Below are 22221 nucleotides of genomic sequence, written 5' to 3'. Positions count from 1 at the left end.
CACACACACACCTCACCTATTCAGGCATGACAGATTAAAGTGAACCTGAAGCTGTTGATTCAGATACAGTATCCTCGCCCCCTTGCATGAAATCGACCCCACACATTCAGACTGAGCTCGCTGCACAGCCGATTACTTCATCCGCCGATGCACATCTGCAAAAGGGAAGTAATCACCAGAAAGTCTAAACATGTACAAGCAACCGCCTCCAGTCATTTACACCTGCCTGTACAGTGTTCTATTAGCTGCATAAAATCAGCAGACCTTAATTAGCTGAGTGTAGCCTGCTTCCAGTATTAGCATCAATTCTCCAGTTTATAGCAAAGCTTAAAGGCTTAAACACACTTGAATATGCTTCTGCTGGGTATTAATACACAGCTGAATGTAGAGCTGTAAAGATTAGTGATTAGTTGTCAAATATTAAATCATTGGAATTGTTTTGGATAATCGATTAATCGGTTTGAGTCATTTTTTTTAAGACATTTTTTATTGAATATACTCAATAAAGGTAATTCAAGCTCTGTTTAAAATAAGAAAAAGATCCAATTAATCGATTAGTTGTGAACCAATAAATTAATTGCCAACTATTTTGATAATCGATTAAGCGGTTTGAGTCATTTTTAAGAAAAGAAAGTTCAAATTCTCTGCTTCCAGCTTGTTAAATGTGAATATGTTCTGGTTTCTTCTCTCCTCTGTGACAGTAAACTGAATATCTTTGAGTTGTGGACAAAACATGACATTTGAGGACGTCATCTTTGGGAAACACTGATTCACACCACAGCATGAGAAAATGAATACAAATGAATAACATTATCTTGTGTGGTGTTCAGCCTCTTCCCCTTATACAGACATCGATATGCAGCCTCAGACACACGCTAGTCAAGATGCAACGGACAGGTTTGCTGTACAACATCCTTCTAATGAACCCCCCAGATAGCAAGATAACAATGCATGATGGGAAACAGATGTGCTACAATTGTTCAATTAAGCACCAGCCCTTTGATACACAGGGTCCCTGCATATCTAAACATGCACAGCCAGAACTATCTGCAAAGCAGCATCCAGGGACACATGCGGGACAAAGGAGACAAACAAAAAGGATGAAAGACAGGTTTTTTTTTCATAGACAAAGAAGCAAAGCTGTAACGCCACGACACCAGAGGGCTGCACTGGTGTAATCTATCACCTTCTGAAGGCCACTGCAGACACATTTACTCACTGTGTCATGAAGAAACATATTTCCCCCCTGCCTGTGGAATCGCCTCATATCAGCGCCTTTTCCCTGCAACTTAGAGTTTCCCACAGCAGTGTAATAAGATTGTGTCCCTGTATGCCATGCCATCATGATTAGGGTATTTTTCAACGTTAAATTTTAGTTAGTAGTTATTGATGCACATAGTGTCAAGATTAGTGAATAAGTAGTGCTGGAATTCGGTATAGACTTACTGTATATCAGACTGTATTGTTCCTAAAGTGTGCCATTCTAATGGCTTTTATAATTCAATTTCAATTCAATTCAATTCAATTTTATTTATAGTATCAAATCATAACAAGAGTTATCTCGAGACACTTTACAGATAGAGTAGGTCTAGACCACACTCTATAAAGCCCCAACAATTCCAATAGTTCCCCCAAGAGCAAGCATTAACAGTGGCTATTGCGACAGTGGCGAGGAAAAACTCCCTTTTAGGAAGAAACCTCGGCAGACCCAGACTCTTGGTGGGCGGTGTCTGACGGTTGGGGTTATGACGGTACAGGATGTAGCGTGGCACAGCAGAGCATGGGTGGACGCGGTGGACGCAGCAGGACGTAGCCGGGCATTGCAGGGAATCGCAGAGCGTAGCAGGGTGTAGCAGGTCCATAGCCACAGCTGCACCCAAGACCCAGATCTTGGTGTCACCCTAATCCGAGGCGATGTTCTGATCGAATATAAAGAGGATTGAATTAAATTTTTCTCATTTCTCATTTTATAAATGTAAAATGGTTTATTGCATTTACTGCTGGACATTGGAGCTCTAGCTATGACCACAGCAATAACGCTGAATTTGACTTACATTTGGAAATTTCCCTTTTTCTGGTCAGTAGATAGAGAGAGATAAAAATAAATATACCAGTTGGCAGCATGATGACATGATGCAAAAGTCATATTGACAAAAAGAGTGAAAAAAGATGTGGATGACATTATTAGTGTGGGCCTGCAGAGGTGGTAAGAAAGCATCATTTTAACCCAACTCTCCATCATGCGCTGCGTAATTATTGTGGGACTTCTGGTCAGCATCGCGTGTGACAGGCTTCTCTGTCATGTCTGCCGTCAGACCAAAGTGCAATGATCATCAATATGAGCTGAGCACTTTGTCAAGAGAATATCCATTTGTTTCCATTATCTGGCAAATCAACATGAATCAATATAGCCAGCTAAATTACAAACAGAAGCACAATTCTCTTCTTCATCTGAGAAGTTTAATTAATTAACTGTTCATTCTTAAGCACGTCTATGATTTTCTGGCCTAGTTATGCGTGTGTGTGTGTGTGTGTGTGTGTGTGTGTGTGTGTGTGTGCGTGTGTGTGTGTGTGTGTGCGTGTGTGTGTGGGCGCACATGTTGTGAAATCACTCCAATTTTCCCAAATGCGCTGTACTGCTGTTGGAGATTTGACAGCACTTATAATCTATTGTATTTAATTATGCACCATTGTCAGGTGAGACAGATTCAAAATGGCAAGAAGCACTCCACAGCAGTCAAAGCATTCATATTCAACGGGTTCGTAGTATATCATACGAAAACTCATGAACAACAATCGGTTTGATACCCTATGACCGCCGGCTGATCACATGACAAAGTTTACAGTTAAGTTTAGCCAAGATAAGGTGACTGTGAGCCGGACACAGAGCGCTATGAGGTTATGGTCGTTTCAGCGGCTGTTGCAGTTATTTTTAACCGATAAAGGTGACTATCCTGTGGCAACGACAGTTACAGTAAGTTTAGGCACCAAAACGACAGAAAAAAGTTTGTAGTTTGGGTTGAAACACTGGTCCCCTTAAGTAGTACTTCCGGGACACAAACACCTGTTTTCTGGGTGAAGATCTTGTGTATTCCGCTTAATTAATTCTGGGACATAAACTCCGCTCCCCTGCTTGAAAGCCCTGGATTTTAAGACCCAACCATACACCCACATACACATACATACGTGTAATACATGCAAATTACAGTGCATTACTTTTCCAAGCTATATGTACGAATGGTTCATGACTTCAAATTGCGCTGTCCTATGATACACGGTCAAAGTGGTACATATACACAGATGTATTTTTCCTGATGTCACTGAATTTAAGAGATCTATCTGCATAAATTGATAGATAGTAGTTAGACACCCCAATAGATAGATCAGTAGATCTATCTACCATGTCTACAACCTGATAGGTGTGAAATACAATATCTGTTGTGGTCCCAGAACCCCTAGTGGCCCTGAAGGCCAATTATTGTTTACTAATTTGTTCACTAATGTATTTTGGTAATATGCACCACAAAAGCTCTGTATACTGTAAGCTATAATGATAAGAGCCTCAGGGGGCCCCTGCATGTTTCCATAATTTTGAGGCCCCATGATGTCGTCCAACCTAGATTTATTACCCTCATTATTTAACATGATATCAAATGGTGTATTCTATAATACTGAACCTGACGAAATTTGTGTTTAATCAACTTACCACTAATTCATTGACACACAGCAAACATGGCTATGTACTATACTCTAGTATTCCTGCATAGGAGATTTGGCTGCTTGGTATGGCTGTGAGCAGAATATAATAAAGCTGCTGGGAAGCCTGCATAATGGAAAATTAAAACTATCTGAGGCACATTTGTGATTTATAGTTATATGAATGAAATTGACTTTAACTTGCAGTGTTAATTGATTTTTTTTGGCACTCTGTGGCAGAGGAATTAGATGAAATGTGATCACCTCATGAAGACAATAAGTCTATAAGCAAACAGTTGTCTATGCACACATCCAACAGACACAGAGCAACATTAGCATTCATTTGTATCAGGCTTGAGGTGACTTGACAAATGTTAGTACAACACCCATGTCTTTTGTTTATCTCAGTTTTGGTGAGCAATGAGCTTAAAGATGCTAATGCTACATTTACACGTGGCTGGCTATTTTCATAAACGGACATTTCAACCTCTCCGTTTTCAAAAATAACATCGTGCACAGCTGTCAGTTTTCAGAAAAGTGTTTGTTTACATGTATCTGTGTATATATGCCGGCAATACCATCAAGAGCATGCCAAACCTGTAGGTGGCAGTGTAACGAGAAGCTCAAGCCCATGTTAGAATCCCGAAAATAGCAACAATAGCAACGAATCGCAACGAATCACTTCCTCTCTCTACTCTTCCTCACTTCCTCGGCTGCCTAAACCTGTCTCAGTTTACATGCAAACGTGTAACAAAGTCTTCCAAAATCTCCACTCTGGCTGGAGGTTTTAGAAAGACTCGTTTTCAGAGGTGAATTCTCCGTTTGCGTGTAAACAAAGGGCACAAATGAATGGAAATTTCTTAGTTTTTAAAAATAACCATGTACGTGTAAACAGGGCCTAAAAAACTCAACAGATCTGAGGGAAAGCGTGAAGTCGGGTGGTAATTCTCTGTACAACCAACCCCTATTAGGCTTGTGTCAATTGGCGATCAGATTGTATATCTACCATTGAAGGAATGATGGGGTATTGGTTTTTCCTACGCCGATATTAAAGCAGTTTTATTTTACTTACTAACAAAACAAAGATTTTTATAAAATCTGTAATCTGCGCCCTACTGTTTGTTTATAAATGTTTCTGGTGGAGCGCTAAATCCGCCCGCTGAGCCACGTTAAAGGAGAAATCCGGCGCAAAATGAACCTACATGTTAATAAAACATGTGTACCGAGTCGACCGTTCTCTGGGATATGTTTTCATACTAACCGAATGTGACCAGTTTTAGTGCAAACCGCTAATTAGCTTATAGCGCTAGTCGTCTGGGCACGGGTAAAGTAAAAAGAAATCTCTATTTCTATACACTAACAAGGCTCAAAATAGCACCACACTTCCACGGCAGCATAATGAGGGTCCCTACATGTAAACCGAAGCATTGAAAACGTTGTAAGTGTACAGACAGTTTATTAAAAAGATAGTTTAGAAAGACTGTACCGTTCACGTATACATGCGGGCACCATCTTGGTGCCCCGACGACTAGCGTTATAAGCTAATTAGCGGTGTGCGATAAAACTGGTCACATTCGATTAGCATGAAAACATATCCCAGAGAACGGTCGACTCAGTACACATACGTTATTAACCCTAGGTTCATTTTGCGCCGGATTTCTCCTTTAGTGATGATTGACTTTTAAATCCTTAACCTTATTTACAAACCAGTTTGCAGTACTGCATCAATATTACAAGATTATATTTGTGTGTGTGTGTGTGTGTGTGTGTGTTTTCAAAGTTGTAAGGCTGTGCAATTAATCAAATTTTAATCTTTCGGCTCCTACCGATCACAAAAACAATGTAATCAAAAAAAAAAACAATTATTTTGCACGTTATGTTTTGCAAATAAACTATTATTTTGTCTTGTGTTCTGAATGAAAGAAAAGTTCGGTAACACTTTCTAAGAAGCCTGTCTCTATAATGCACTATAAACACAGTTATAATGTGTTATAATCTCCTTCTAACGCTCTATAAGAATAGTTATAAGTGCATGAGAGGGTTACCAAAAGTTCAAACGGGAGAAGTATGAAGGGAAATTTCACAGTTCAAGGTGTTTTCACTGTTGATTTGTTTAACTTCACAGTTTTTTTTAACTTCGATAACGGCAACATCTTTCCAAAAGTCGATAAGTAATGGTGCTAAATAATTGCGATTTCAATATAGACCAAAATAATTGTGTTTATGATTTATCCATAATGGAGCAGCCCTAGTGTCTGGGGCCATAAAATCCGTTTAATTGTTTTGCACAATGCTTCTTATCAGATATCATGTGAAAAATATTGGTGCTGTGTGTGTGTGTATGTGTGTGGGTGTGTGTGTGTTTGTAAAATGGCCTATAGGCTTTCTGCATATCTGCCTGCCCCCTGGTGTGTTGCGCTAAGAGAAGCAAAGTGAAGAGAAAAGAAATGAATGTCCGCCTGCAGAACTCCGTCAGTCTGTTGTTGCAGTAAGTGTTTCTTTGGGAAGGTTGGCACTTGGCACAAACACTGACACTGTCATAGCTGATATTTTTCTCTCCCCTAGCCAGCCCATTTGTAAATGTCTGCGGTCGCCCCTGGTTACCAATCATCACCGGTCATTTGTGCACACATACCTACGCGCTGCGCGAGGCACATACAGTAGCTGTCAGATGCGGTTGCGCGCTTCAAACGCACAGCGAGCAAAGACGGAACACACTGATCATCCCACGCTGTAGAGTTGTAGAAGGGGCTCGCGTTGCTTCTCTCTCCGGCTGTTTTTTTTTTTCGTCTCACGTGGATAGGAGGACTGTTTGTGTCGGTGTCCCAAGATGAACCAAACCGCCACCGTATCGCATCAAGTCAAATGCCAGTCTACGAAGCCCATCAAGGTAAGCTTTGTGAATGTTTATTCTTCGCTGGGATGAACTTACTTATGTTTTATGTAACTGTGTATGAGCAGCAGCAGCAGCAACAGCTCTATGACAGCTCAGAACTTGGTTTGGTGAGCGGGTATGCGCATTGACGCACAGCACCTGGAAGGTGGTTTGGGGATATGCATGGCAGCATCCATCATAAGCCTATGAAGTTGAAACAGTTTAATTTTGACATGAAGGTAAACGAGTAAGCTGCTTCCTCTGGCCGTGCCTGGATAAGAAGGCTTCAGTTCTTCCCGTCCGGTGTGAATGTGCTGGATGAGGAGCCACACACTGGCGCAGTGGCCAGATTTCATTCATATCACGTCGCGCTCATTATTATTATTATTATTATTATTATTATTATTATTATCTCTATGGGCTGACAAGAAATTATCATCGAACCGGCTCTCTCCAAACAGAGCACTGACAGTCTATGGCTGCCACTTCCACACAGTTATCTCTGGAACATACGTATTTTGCTTTGATGGTGCATCAGTTGCTTAACTTTGCCGTGTATGGTGTAAGGAGATCGTCCTGATTTCGACCTGTTGTTAGAATAAGAATATTTTTAAGTGGCTGCAAGGAGGCAGCAGGAGGGGTGTGTGTATGTGTGTGTGTGTGTGTGTGTATGTGTGTGTGTGTGTGTGTGTGTGTTGACAGATGATGTGAGATAATAAGAGGACAGGTAACGCAATTAACATCGCCGTTTTCTGTTCGAGTCACGACCGAGAAAAGTCTGTGCGCGGCAGCATCCGCATTGTCTTCATCATATAGTGCACCTAAACCTGAAGGAGTGTGGAATGTGTGTTGGTGTGTGCGCGGTGGCTTTAGATGCAGTGTGTGTGTGTGTGTGTGTGTGTGTGTGTGTGTGTATTACACATACTAGGCTATATATTTTTGCACATTCTGCTCTCAATCCATTCAGCCTCTTTTTTCTTATTATTTTTTTAAACAACTGTTTGAATACATTTGCTTCTGTATTTTTTCTTTATTTCATATTAATGTTCAATATGTTTTTTGTTTTTTTTAAGTATGCACCAACCACCAAAGCAAATTCCTTGTAAGTGTTACTTACTTGGCAATGAACCCTTTTGTGGTCTGGTTCTGGTCTTCCATGTGTGTGTGTGTGTGTGTGTGTGTGACAGCAGGGTATCGATTTTGCATCACTTCCCAACCTCGAAGTCCCACCAGAGAAATTTAGCTTGGGGCAAATGTATCGATCCTCTCCCCACAATCCTAAAGGCGTTTTTTGGAATACAAGGCCGGCTGTTTAGAATTACTGGAGGTGAACTAAGGATGAAAATATGAAATTGGTTAATATGATCCCTTCACTATTTTGGGCTATAGTGCAGGTGCACAACTCTGCTGAGCTGTGAGTCATCATCAAAAGCAATCCCTTCCTGCTGTACAGCCATGTGTGCTCGGTCCTTCTGTATGACCCTTGTGCTGAAGCCAACTCTTCACCTGTCATCTGTCTTTGTCGCGCTGATGTTCACCAGGGCCAACCATTCAATAAAGCCACAGAATAGTCTGCTCATAACAGGCACCGGGCTGTGTTTAAAATGGGGCTGCGGCTGTCACACTGTACGTGTTTTGGATGCTGGGCTTTATTGTGGGTTACATCCACCCCACATACTCTATGCTATATATGTTTCAGAAATCTAACATTGTCTTCATCTTAAAATTCATTCAGACTTATTAATTGTCCATTTTGTTTCAGTGTTTCCCCCTGTGTGTCATTGTTTCAGGTTAGCTAATGCTGCTTAGATTGAATAACAATGATAACTTATGAAGTAGCCAATTGCCCAATAAGTCCTCCAGACCATTCAACAATATATGTCGTGTATTCCTCTAATACCACCCACAGGAGCGTTTTGCGTCCTCATATCAAAACCAGAGAAACTAACGGTCGTGGTTTTAAACACATCCTTAACGTTGTGAAACGGTCGCAGTTTGGTTAGTTTAAGACACCAAAACTAAATAGTTAGGGTTGGAAAAACATTGTGTTTTGGGTTAGAAACAGACGTTACTTGACTTCCGGTTACGTATGTGTCGCAGAACGTGACGTAGCTCCGTTTGTTTCGCAAAACAACACACAAACTGTCATCTGCTTCGGATTCAAACAATAAGTCCTCCAAACTATACGACGATATGGGTTGTTTATTCCTGCCCTCTAATACGACCCACAGGAGCGTTTTCCGTCGTCATATCAAAACCAGAGAACGTAACGGTCGCGGTTTTAAACTAGGGATGCATCAAATTCAGATTTTTGGGGTTTGGCTGAATACCGAATCCACTGGTTAAAATTCTGCCGAATCCGAAACCGAATACCGAATCCTACTCCCATCCTCAGTCCATTAACACAGTAAACACATCAATGAAGTAAACAATGTCCACGGCAGTGTATTTTTCAAAGCTGGTAATGGTCGTGTGGTTAACACCAGTTTTTAGCTGGGACTGTCCTTCCTTTGTCGTACCTGAAGTTGCTGCATTTTGGCTGCTGTCTGTAGATTCCTTCATGCACAACTCGTATTCTTTCAGATGTTTCATACCAAATGTTGTAACAGCGGTGATGTTATGTAGTGTTTAGGGTCCTTGCCACCACCAGACTAATCAGCATTGCAAATTGAACATGTAGCTGGACTTGAATGGCCTTCTTTTGACTGAAAGTACTGCCAAACTACACTTTTTCTGTTCACGAGTTCCATTTTCACTTTCTCACAGCCTACTGCATTGAACGCTCCACCTACGTAAACACCTTCCCATAATCAACGGCGGCGTCATCACGTCGACCAGCGTAGCGCGCGTAGTGCAAGCGTAGGGTTCGGTTCGGCAGAAGCTGAACCCCGTCAAACAGCCCAATATTCGGCCGAATCCGAAGCCGAATCCTGGATTCGGTGAATCCCTATTTCAAACACATCCTTATCATTGCAAAACGGTCACAGTTTGGTTAGGTTTAGGCACCAACACTCCTTAGTTAAGTTTAGAAAAACATTGTGGTTTGGGTTTAAATAAGACGGTACTTCACTTCCGGTTACGCACGTGATGATGAACGTGACGTTCGTAAAGTAAAAAAACGAGCTAGCCTCCGTTTTGTTTGACAATACTTCGAACGTCAACAAGAAGTGACATCACCCAACACTGCTGCTTGAACAAACGACCTATAGGGGTGTCTGAACACCTTTACTTGTTAAAGCTGCAACCTATCCCATACAAACAGTCACAGTGGGGAGGATGGTCCCGTGGGAGTTTGGGACTGCTTTAAACCAATGAGGATCAATGGAGTTAATTAGAAAAAAGAAGCCGATTGGCTTCAGCAGCCAGTGAAAAGAAAATCAGACAGGGCAGAAATGATCTTTAGTGGTGTTAAATTCGTTGTCATACAGACTGAACATGGGAGAAAAGGCGGAATCTTTATTATCCTGTGTTGTGGAAAATAGACCTTGCGGTGTGTCCCAGGTGAAATAGAAGAATTAGAGGAGTGAAGCAGCTTCTTGGTTCGCTTCCCTAAAGCTTGATATACTGACACATATTGACACATGGACAAGGTATTCTGTACGTAACTGTAAACATTTCCAAAAATACTCTTCAGGTTTATGAACTAGGGCTGCAACTAACGATTAATCTGTTGATTATTTTCTTGATTAACCGATTACTTGTTTGGTCTATAAAATGTCAGAAAACGGTGAAAAATGTGGATCAGTGTTTCCCAAAGCCCAAGATGACGTCTTCAGATGTCTTGTTTTGTTCACAACTCAAAGATATTCAGTTATATTCAGTACAGAGGAGAGAAGAAACTAAAATATTTACATTTAAGAAGCTGGAATCAGAGAATTTGAACTTTCTTTTCTTAAAAATGACTCAAACCGATTAATCGATTATCAAAATAGTTGGCGATTAATTTAATAGTTCACAACTAATCAATGAATTGGATAATCTTTGCAGCTCAATTCTGAACACTGAGCAAATATATATATATATATATATAAAAACACAATATTCTACAGGAACAGATTTGCTGAGGCAAATTGGATCTTTTTCTTACAGTGATTTTAAACAGAGCTTGAATTACCTTTTATTGAGAATATTCAGCTGCATATTCTGTTACCTTAAGGATTGCTGTGTGCAAAAAAAAGACATTTTCTGAATCTCTGTGTGCAGCACTTTCCTGGCCTGTCTTTACACTTTTAGGGATAGTGAACTGCTCGCTACATTAGAAATCGGCATTGTGTAAAACCTCCCTAAATTATACGGTGAGCAAGGGTTTGCAGTGTCTGACACCCTGAAGCGTCTGCTGCAGCTCAGCATGATGCACTTTGCCTTCAGCTCACAGCGATCCTGTCTCAGAAATCAGTGAAACAAGCAGTCAGGATTAAGTGCTTCAAAACTCCTCTGTGTTGCGCTAATCTCTTCATGTCTGACCCCCGTCTTCTGGCACTGAGGTCTTAACAGCTCTCTGTTTTCCTCTTAAATGCCCCCTCTTTATATCATAGCTGTGTCCTCATACCACAAGCCAAGATAAGAAATCCAATTAGGAGGCGGCAGCAGATTTTCCGCGGGCCCTATAACTCCTGGGGTCTCGCTGAGTTTAACAAGGCTGGATGCGGCTCAAGGCTCATGTCATCAGCGGTCATTGGAAGTGTCAGGTCCACCCACATGCAGATCGCAGCTTTAAAATAGCAGGGAGCTGTGTCAGGGCTCCTAGGTCGTGGAAGAGAAGGTGCAATATTTCTCAAGCTGTGCTGTGACATTGTGGATTTACACTGAATTTACTCAACAGAGTGACAGTCAGTAATTTATGTAAGTGCAAAGGACTGAGCCTCTTTTGTTTAAATATTAGTTTTAGGATCTTGTATCAATATGACAAGATAAAGTACATCTGAGCGTACCTCCAAGCCATTTATAGTCACTTTTAAGGTTCTTGAGTGAGAAAATTAAAGTGACATGAAGTATTTAAGCAGTGGGCTCCACAGTGTCATTCATAAAACCAGATGTTATGCTTGATAAAATCTCTAGCCTAGAAAAAAAGAGTTCAGTTTCTGCACCAGCGGCTAGATGCATAAAACTCTGTGTAGGTGCAGGACTAAAAAAAAAGGTTTTTGCATAATTCTTTTTGTGTGCACAGATTTACAGCTGTGCATAGGCATTCTGTTTTTTCAGCCACAGTTATTCCGGCCTTGCAGACGGATCCCTCGCAGAATTCACTCATCTGGATTGTGATGTGTTCCTCAGCTTCACTGAGAGGGTGCAGAAGGGTGAGGGTAAAAATGCACTCTGAGACCTTCTAATATAGTCACATTAAATCCTCAAATGAGTATCTTGAAAATTGTTGTGGCTCAATAATAAATATGGTACATACATTTTCTGAGCCCACTAGATGGCACTCTTGGTTTGAAGAAAAAGACTCAGGGACTGGAAATTCAGTGTGCTTTCAACCCTTTGTTAAACAGCGAGCGCCATCTAGTGGGCTCAGAAAATAAAGGAAATGTTTTACGAAACTTCATGAAGCTTAATTTGGCCATCACTACTGTAGTCGGTTCATCTGAGTCAACATTTTGGCATGTTCATACCCAGGCGTTTTGCGCAAATTTTAGGGCGCGATTACATACTAAGTCAATGCAAAGGAGCTAACAGATGCAAATTTGGGGCGGTCGACGCAAATGCTGCGAATAGCACAACGTGAGTGCAAATCAGTGGCATTCCTGTTTAACGTGATTTGAAATATTCAACTTGAGTAAGACATTCGTGTGAAGACAAGTGTTTTTCCTAAAGTCTGTAGAATACACCTTTAAGCCCTGGGCATCTCTGTAGCACCACAACACTTAATTCAGAATGGTAGTTAGACACATCATATATAATAATATTGCACTAGTCCATATTGCAATCTGAATAACATTCTGATTATTGTTAAGCCTTAATTTATACTTCTGGCTCCGGGGGATTAGAATGCCGACCACCTATTCAGTCAAAGATAAACACCTCATCAAGTCTGACATCATGCCATTAGTTTTAGACTTTTTCTTGGCTCATCACTATTTTGAAAAGCAAATTGGGTGAGATATAATTTATGAGAGCTAATTGGATCCTGGTTTCCCAATATTTATAAATTGGAGTAGATAAGCGTGTACGTTAGTTGAGTTTTATCTGAAATATCATTAATTAGAAAGCCTCCTCTCCAAATGACTATAAATGATTTACTCTACATTACATCGGCCAAGTGGAGACAACATGCACCGGATTGTCTGTCATGTAGTCCATAGAAACTGCCTCTTCTCAAAATAGAGCTTTCTTTGTCACAGGAGATATATTGGGAGTTTCAACACTGGTGTGCTTTGATCCAGCTCAAAGAGCGCCTTACTTCAGATGAAGTACTTTGACAAGTTGAAGTGTAAGCCACTCAGATTTGAAAGATAAGTAATGAGGACAACATTGAGCTGCAATCTAACTCTGTCTTGAATCGGGGAAAAAACAAGTCTTAGATTCAAATATTCCCTGTCATGTCTGCTTCTGAAGCTTCAATGAGGTCACTAAATGGTTTCATACAAACCTGTCTATTTTTTAAAAGTGTTTGTCTTCACTCCAGAAAGCCTAATCCCAGCAGATAGTCCGTGTATTCAACAATTTCAGTGATGCTGGCTAGATTCCGGTTAGTTGCTCAGTATTGCGTGATGTGTTTGTGTGATAGAAGACAGAACAATGTCAAATGATGAATATTCAAAAAAGACAAACTGAGATAAATTATATGTCTGGATAAACAAAATATTGAATTCCAAAACATCTCACTTTCATTTATATTTCACATTGTATGTACACCACGGCTCGCTCAGATACACTTTTCCTCCGAGGTTTTTCCTATCGCTGGCAGGAAGACCAGGATTGTTTGCAATCTCTCTGCCAGCATGCGGCACCGATAGCTCTCATCTCTGTAACTCGGCACCCGGGATGCTCGACAACTCAGCCGGCAGGTTGTTGAACCTGCGAGGCGTTCCCCTGTTCCGAAGATCTATCACATAAACAGTCTTCAAAAAGTGCTCGGGACTAGCTGGCTCTGGGAGTGATAGATTGCTGGAATGAGTCTCAAAAGAATGATTGCATTGGCTCTTGAGTCGCAGAGTCTATAAATTATAGAGCTATGCCATCTGATCTCAATATATCCTCCCCTAGGAGTATATTTTTCATTCCCAAGCCTCACCACGGAATATATGATAGATGCATCGCTAATTTGTTTAGTGGTTGAGACGTTATCTGCCACTCATTTGTGTAAAAGTGCTTCCTCTCCTGAAGACTTATTTGTCCCTCTAAAGAAAAATGTAATGTGATATAACCTGTAATTTGCCAAGCCATGCATATTACACTGTACATGTACTTGCACTCGTGGGTCCTATAGACTTCCCACTTCAACATCTTGTTGCTCCTGAGAACATAATACGAGTGTTGGTGTGAGACAGAAGCAATTAGACACTCAGTCACTCACAAGCTAGTCTCGCATTGCTAGACCTTACTCCACAGCGCTGTGGGGTAAGGTCTGGCTACACCACAGATGCATTCTGGGATGGGAGAAAAAAACACTCTGGGTTGTTTGCCTTTCTTTAAGTGCCCATATTATGAAAAAATCACTTTTTTCTGGAATTTGGGGTGTTATTTTGTGTCTCTAGTGCTTCCACACGCATACAACTGTTTTGAGTAAGATACGGGTTTCTGAATGCGTCCTGCCTTCAGTCTCCGGGTGAGCTGTTCAAAATCTGCACAGCTTTCTACGTCACTAGCCGACACGAGGAGCCTAGGGGTAAGGTGACCAGATTTCTGAGACAAAATCCGGGGACATTTTCAGCTCAGAAGCGTAAATACTCCCAAAAAGGTAATGTTTTTATCTTTGTAAAACTTAAAATGGGGACACTGCCCCAGGGGCGTCACTAGACCTAGAGCTGCACTGGGGCACAAGCCCCCCTAGGGGGATCCATGGGCATGCTCCCCTGTAAGAAAATGTTGTCTATTTTAACGTTTAAATGCATCAATCTGGTGCACTTTGAAAAGAAATTCAGAGGTTAGACTTGATTATTCTTATCTATGGATGGAAATACTTGTGCTGTAGCCTGAACTATTTTGCACTTCAGAATTTTAACCATGCACACACAGGTGGAATAGTTTCTTCTTCATATTTTTGCATTAATGTCACTAGGAAGCATACCAGTAGAAATATATATTCATATTTGTAAGTGGGATATATATATAAGTAAGTGGGATTGTCTGGAATCTGGCAATATAATAACCATTATGGTGGGATACACTGACTAAGCAATTTACAAAAATGTCTGTGCTGAGATAAATAGTTTACATGAGAATACATTATAATTTTGGCCCTTTGGCTGAGTCTCTATCTGTCAGAGGGAGAGCAGGAGACGCTTGTGAAGAAGTTGGTAATTTCATGGTGCAGATTAACACTTTTCCATGCACTATATCCGTGTCACATTCTCATAGGGGCTGAGGCCCCCTAAAGGTCTGATCCTAGAATCGCCCCTGCTGCTACTTCATACTTGTACTCCACTACACCTCAGAGGGAAATGTTGTAATGTTTACTGCACTACATTTATCTGACAGCTTTTGCTTTATTGCTTCACGCTGGGCTTGTTTATGCAACAGCTCATTGTAGAGTATCGGATACAATTAAAACTATTGAGGAAATATTTTCCTTTGACATTGGTCCAGTATTAAACGAGATTGCTGCAGTCGGAAACGGCGAAACAAGCTACAATGTACAGTAAGTTAATAGGACGTCAATTGTCCAGCTTGTATTTACGTTCATAAAAGTGCTCATTTTGCTGCTGACAGGCTCAGATTAATATTTTAGGTGTCCGACAACATTATGGAAAGGATTTCTAAGGAGGTGGACCTTTCTGTTAAAGAGTAAGATCCTTTTTTTAAAGATAAAAAGTCTGCGAAATTGCGTTCGCTAAACCCACCAGACTCCATGTAAATAAACAGTAATTTTAGCATCGTAAAATATGGGCACATGTACGTTTAGGGTGCGCGTTTGGTCAATGTTTTCTTTCTTTTATTCCAATTTCGGGTCTGTCAGTCACAGTGAAAACCGGGGACATTTCCGGGGACAGGTCACCGAAACCGGGGACTGTCCCCGGAAACCGGGGACGTCTGGTCACCCTACCTAGGGGGCTAACCACTAGCATGCTAGCTCGTTCTCAATGGCAAAACACTGCTACAACACACACAAATTCACCCTAATCTACAAAATAAATTGTATAGAACTACTTCCATGTCCCTGTTCTGCAGGTATTCCACACAAAGTTGGAAGTGCGCCCTCGTTTAGAAGAAGTCTCCCGGCTAATCCTGCCTTGTACAGGCCGAAGTTACAGAAACAGCTAACTAGCTCATGTACATAGCTACTGCGCATGTGTGACTGACAGCAAAGATGTTACAGAAGTTAAGAGGCCTCACTCTGTAGCTAAAACAGAAACCTGAACACAATGTGAAAAGAGGAGCTGCAGCAATGTGCAGTACAACAAAAATATGGTGTTTTTTGAAAATTAAACCATGTAAACCTATTCTGATACAATCTCAAATTACAATTATGAACCTGAAAATGAGCATAATATGGCCACAATCGTCTTGCAGGAGCACTAGCTCCGGACGCAGCGACGGTGGCTCTGCAGTATAGTCTCAGGAAGGAACTTGTTTTGGTGGGAGATTTGCACCCCACAAAGGAAAATGCCACACGCAATATTAAAGGAAGTTAACTATTCACACAATACAGTGACTTGATCTATTTAAATTAGCTGGATACATGGTTAAACCTAATTTGCTCTTACCAGTGCAATTCTCACAAATCGGTCCCAAAACGTCACATTTAGAAAGTAAATTCTGCAAATCTTTACAATCATTCCCCCAAAGAACCAAGCAGGCCTGCCTTGTTGCACGATCCAAATTATCTTCAAAACTTTCCATTTTCAGCGTGTAGCTTGCTAGCTCGAAGTTTGTTGCTGTTTCCTGTAGCGAAGGGATTTTGAGAAGGGCAACACACACTGAGCAAAAGGTGAGGGACAAAGCTTGACTTTATCCTGGAAATATACTTTTGTTGATCCAGACGGTTGCAGATCTGCCCAACAGCCTCTCTGGAGGCCACATTTCTCAGCCCAAAACACTTGACGATTAATGTTTCAAAAAAATGAAACGTTTGACTTTTGAAAACACAATCGGAAAGATGGATGAGTTCATTTGCATCCCGAGTTTGTGTTGTCTCATATTTTATTCTGCCTAAACGCATGGTGGTGCGGCGTCTGCAAATGAGAAAGCAGATGCTATTTAGATGCAATTCAGCCCGTTCATTAAAACTCTACAGTGAAGTCTTTATTCATTGATGTTACAAACATTTAGTCAGAAGTTGTATCCGTCTGATGTAGAAGGGTCTGTGAAAGTCATGTCAGGGAGATTATATCAGGCCCAAATTGGTTTCAAAGCCCGCTGTGCAGTGAAATTTATTTCAATCAGGAGCGACTTCATTTAGAGTGAACAATCAGTTTTTATTCAAGTGCATGATAAAACAAATGTAGATTCTTTTGCGATTAGAACCCATCGTGACTGTATATTTAGGGGGTAGGGATGCTGTGATTAAATCAGGATATCTAATCCCCCCTGGGGTGTAGTTGCTGGTGGTGGTGGATGATGGATTGTGGAGCAGGACTGGGCTCTCATGTGATAAAGACTGGAGGTGAAGGACTGGAGGAGGGTCGCATCTGTTCTTACTGAAATGACAGCTGACTGCAGCAGAGAGGAAAAATGGATTTGAAAGTTTGATTTTAAAGCAAGGATGGAGGATCATGAATTGGCTAAGAGAGATCGTGGCAAGATCTGATTGTACTACTCAGAGTGAACGCCCACAGAGCATAAGGCGGAGAGAGAGATGAGAATGAATGAGTGAGGAAAGGGAGTTCGCTAAGCTTCATCAATGATAAAGATGGACCAGGTCAGCACTTTATTTGAAGGGCCACACAATGTTTAGTTAATCATGATTACAACACTACAATTCAGTTTTCTTAGCCTGTGACTTTAACTACAGATGTACCAATGAAGAATTGAACATCATTAATGAATCAGAAATCATGAAATTTGAAATAACTTCATTGATGCATTACTTACCATATTGTTCCTGCATTAAGTCATGCATGAGATACTATTAATCATTGTGCATTACTGATAGTTCATGAAATACTACATGAAGTCATGCATGAATTCATAATAATTCATGTACCCTTATTATAAAGCGTTACCTGCAAATGATGGGTTGTTATGAGATACGTGCATTATCGCCCCATACGGTGGTGTTGTGGGTGAGGACGGCCTGTTTGTGAGACATCCTGTTACAACTGTCACACACACACACACACACACACACACACAGGGCTGGGAACACAGGCTTCTCTGTGGAGGCAGAAGGTGAGGAGGACACCTTGGATAATATCTGCCCCGCAGCAGCTGATCAAAGACTTCTCGTCAGCTCCTGGTCATTTTCGCTCAACATCGCTGACGTGAAAGTTTTACTGTGCTGTTATCTTTTGGAGGGAAGATAAATAACAATGAGTGGGACAGCTGGCAGATTGGATCGGAGGAGAACTTTTTGAAGAGAGGTCATGCAGGTGAAGCCTCATGCAAAGAGGAACCTGCAGCCTCAGCTCTGGATATTTCATGTTGACAGAATGGCTCTCAGTGAGAATTGACGATTTAGAGAGATTTGTGCACACTTACATTCCACTATTATTCTGAATATGACAATATTCCGAATTTGATATGTAAACAGCATATTCCGTTTGGATTATCCAAGTAAGGCCATTTTCTGAATTTAGCATTTTCTGATTAAGAAGTGGGATATGCCGGTATTAAGGTTTAAGAAGCATTCTTTGTATACAGTGCATTTGGAATAGTCGTTCAGTGGCGGTTGAAACACTTGACACTGCGCTTCCTTGGGTCTTAAACAATACACATGCCATGAAATAGTTGCGTCCCCTAGCAATGCTGGAGTATACACATCTGTAGCTATGTTTCCATCCACACGTTTTTATCCGAATGAAGTGATATCGAATGAAAAATGCCTTATGGAAACAGTAAAATTTGACTGAATTTCGTGAATATCGACTCAAATGAAATACGTTCGGTCTTATCGGATTTTATCTTGATTGATATACGGCTTATGCGATAAACGCTGATGGAAATGTTATTTGCCAAATAAATAATGAATTGCGATTAAGTTTTAGGTCATTTTATGGTTGCAACCCGCCACAAAACAAAGAAGAAGAAGTTTTAGTTCATTTCCGCCCAGTATTTCCGCTCTGTTTGCACACATGGCGGGTGTCAACAAAGACAGATGTAAGTGGACGAACAAGGAGACGCACTACCGGGAGTGCCGACACAAATGTCCCTTATGATGCAACGATCGTCTACCACAGCCTGTAGTACGATTGATGGCCAGCCCTTTCCATTGACTAAATCCCTGTAGCCTTCAGCAGGGGGTCTAATGAGGACGTGAGTCCCGTCTATTGCGCCATACACCTGTGGCACAAGGTGCGCTCTGGAGTTACGCAGCGAGATATCATGCGCCTCATCCACTCCAGGTATATATACCTTCGCATCATCCTCGTTCATATGGCATTGCACACGGCGTAAACACACCGGTGCACGGTGGTTTTGCTGACTCCAAAACGTTTCGCCTACCACTCTGTACTCTGCGCATGTAGCCAGTTTGTAGAGCGCAATGGCGATACGCTTCTCGGTTGGAACCGGAGGGCGATAGCTTGCAACATCTGGGAAAAGGGATGGGCCAAAAAACAAGTCAAATGTTGTCTTGCTAATCCGAAAATGCTTCAACCAAAGGGTTTCCGTGAAGTGTCTCTGAACCACGATCTCCCAGAACTGTTTGGAGTGCTCTCGTTCCCACACCACAGGCCGCCTCCGTTGTCGTCGGGCATTTACGTGCATCTGCATCATCATAGCAATGTGTTGATAGCGTCGTTGTTTTCTTATTATAGCTTGATATGTCGCTATCAGCTGGCACATAAGCACTATTTGATCGCAAAACAATCCTGCCTTCAGTCTCTGGGTGAGCTGGTCAAAATCGGCAGGGCCATCTACGTCATCGGCCGAAACATTTGGTGTGTGCTAACCACTTTAGCTAATACCACATCAGCTAGCTGTTTCTCCAACTTCAGTCAGTACAAGGCAGGATTATCCGGGAGACTTCTTCTAAACGAGGGCGCACTTCCAACTTTGCGTGGAATACCTGCAGAACAGGGACATGTAAGTAGTTCTATAGAATTTATTTTGTAGATTAGGGTGAACTCGTGTGTTGTTCTGCCATTGAGAACGAGGTGGCTAACCGCTAGCAGTGCTAGCTTCTAGCTAGTAGTCCTTACCTAGCTACTGCGCAAAGAACAACAAAGATGGTACAGAAGTGAGATGTCTCACTCTGTAGCTAAAACAGAGAGCTCAACACACAGGGTGAAAAGAGGAGCTGCAGCAATGTGTAGTACAACAAAAATATGGTGTTTTTTGAAAATTAAACCATGTAAACCTATTCTGGTACAACCTCAAAATACAATTATGAACCTGAAAATTAGCATAATATGGGCACTTTAAGCTGAAGTATCCCCTGTCTCTAACCTCTCTCCCAGCTGTCTATACACACACACACACACACACACACACACACACACACATCATGACCTGGCTCAAATGGTCATAGCAAAGAAGGAGACGACACCATGTTAAATGTTTAAACAATACTTTATTAAATCCAACTGAACCAAATTAGACCAAATTAACAAATAAAGAATGGTATGTGGACATCAGTGGAGTCAGTGGTGTAGGGTGTGTATGAGTGAGTGTGTGAGTGTGTCTTGGTGTTGTAAAGTGTAAACTCAAGCCGTGTGTTGCCAATGCGCACATCGGTTTAAATTATGTTTTTATGTTTTTTTTTATTTTCTCTCACGATCGCTTACCACTGCCAGGGTTGCAACTGAAATAAAAGCCTAAAGCAACAACAGTTTATGGAAAGCAAAAGTGTAATTATATATGGTCAGATCTTGTACCTGACTGATGGGGAAGTGACCAGTTTAGTCTAATGTATTGTAGTGGGTGTACTGTACTGTATATTGGCCAGAATCTGCCTTTGGGGGAGGAGGGGGGCATATCATAGTGGGGGGTCTGGTGTCCTCCCCCAGGGAAGTTTTAAGCATCAACGACTTCATTTCCTGCATTCCGATACACTTTTATGCACCAATTTATGGTGAAATACCTCCATTGAGCGTATGTGAAGAAAAAAGCACAGATGACAATTCAAAATATATCAAACATATAATGGAAAGTATGTTGTTACGTGTCATTGGGCATTTTTAAGTGGGTATATGGAAATCCTGGAGCTTACTATCATGTAGACTACACCACTGGATATTGATAAGCTAAGCGTTGTGATTTACGCATAACAGCGTCGGGTTTTTTGCCAGCTTTCCTTCCTGCGTTTTGCCTGTAAAACCGTGTCTGTGTTCTTCATATTTATGTAGAATTATAGTTTGCTTTTCTTGTTTAAAATATGCGGCTCTGATAGATGTTTGCGATTGGTCATGCTGCGCAAACACCGCCTCTTTTATGTGAACACGTGCGCCGCTGGATTGGGAAACCCTGGGTTGATTGAACTAGTTGTTAACCACCGTCGTGACACAGGTTATGCGGGACCGCGGTTGTTCGGTTAGGTGGAGCTGGGTAACTGAAAGAAATCCAGGGCATGTTGATCTTGATTCTTAGTACAGGCCTCAGGGCCCCATTTCAGGGAAAAGTACTACGCCTACTAATCCCACTGAGGCTGCAGCACCATCATTAACAGAATTATAATTCATAATGTTTTATTTCAAAGGGTACACATGGATGTATTGGGTTTACATCATTCACCTGCAATACTGTGGAACATATTTTTAATGTCTCTTACTGGTTTGTGTCCAGGGAACACTACAAAACGTTTAAAACATGTTTCAGAGCGAGTCACACTCTTCTGATGGCGCTAAAGCGGCTTTACTAATATGCTCCGCATCACCAATGTTGTAAAGAAAACTGTCATTTTCAAAAAAAATTAATGTGACACAAATAATCTGCTGGGATATAGAGCATGCCCAAGATGGGTGACGTTAGTGATATGAGGACGGATAAGGTTATGTAGGATACATAACTGATAGACTGGGAAGAAAAACGATACCTCTCAAATAGATAGTTATCTGAAAATTAAAATGTCCGGGCTTCAATATCATCTCCCGACAACACCCTGCGAAGTAAAGCAGCTTCTTCATCAACGGGATCGCCGACACAAGGAAATGCCATGTTTTTAGAAAAAAAAAAAACGTTTTATAGTCTGCCTAACACGGTTAATAAACCAACACTTTTTTTTATTCATGCCGATAACAAACTGAGCTAAAATGCGCCTGATACAGACTGAATGAATGAATGAGGAAATGAAAGAGGGCTGTGTCAGAGGGAGGAGTTTATTGAAGAAAACCTGCTCCCGACCAGGTTAGGTTCACAGGCTCAGTTACCATAGTAACTGACTCTGAGGTTAG

General features: G+C 41.3%; 1 protein-coding gene across 1 annotated transcript in view; it reads left to right on the top strand.

Moving 5' to 3' along the window:
• The first annotated feature begins 6362 nt into the window (after positions 1 to 6362).
• The window catches only part of LOC116053532 (inactive dipeptidyl peptidase 10), a 255317-nt gene continuing 239458 nt past the window's right edge, over positions 6363 to 22221 (top strand). The window contains exon 1 of the mRNA XM_031304612.2: positions 6363 to 6586. Within this exon, the coding sequence (XP_031160472.1) occupies positions 6527 to 6586 (60 nt within the window). The 5' untranslated portion in view covers positions 6363 to 6526. The remainder of the gene's footprint in view (positions 6587 to 22221) is intronic.

This window comes from Sander lucioperca, chromosome 8 (assembly GCF_008315115.2).
Source record: "Sander lucioperca isolate FBNREF2018 chromosome 8, SLUC_FBN_1.2, whole genome shotgun sequence".
NCBI lineage: Eukaryota > Metazoa > Chordata > Actinopteri > Perciformes > Percidae > Sander > Sander lucioperca.
This window is presented reverse-complemented; position numbering and strand designations above follow the sequence as displayed.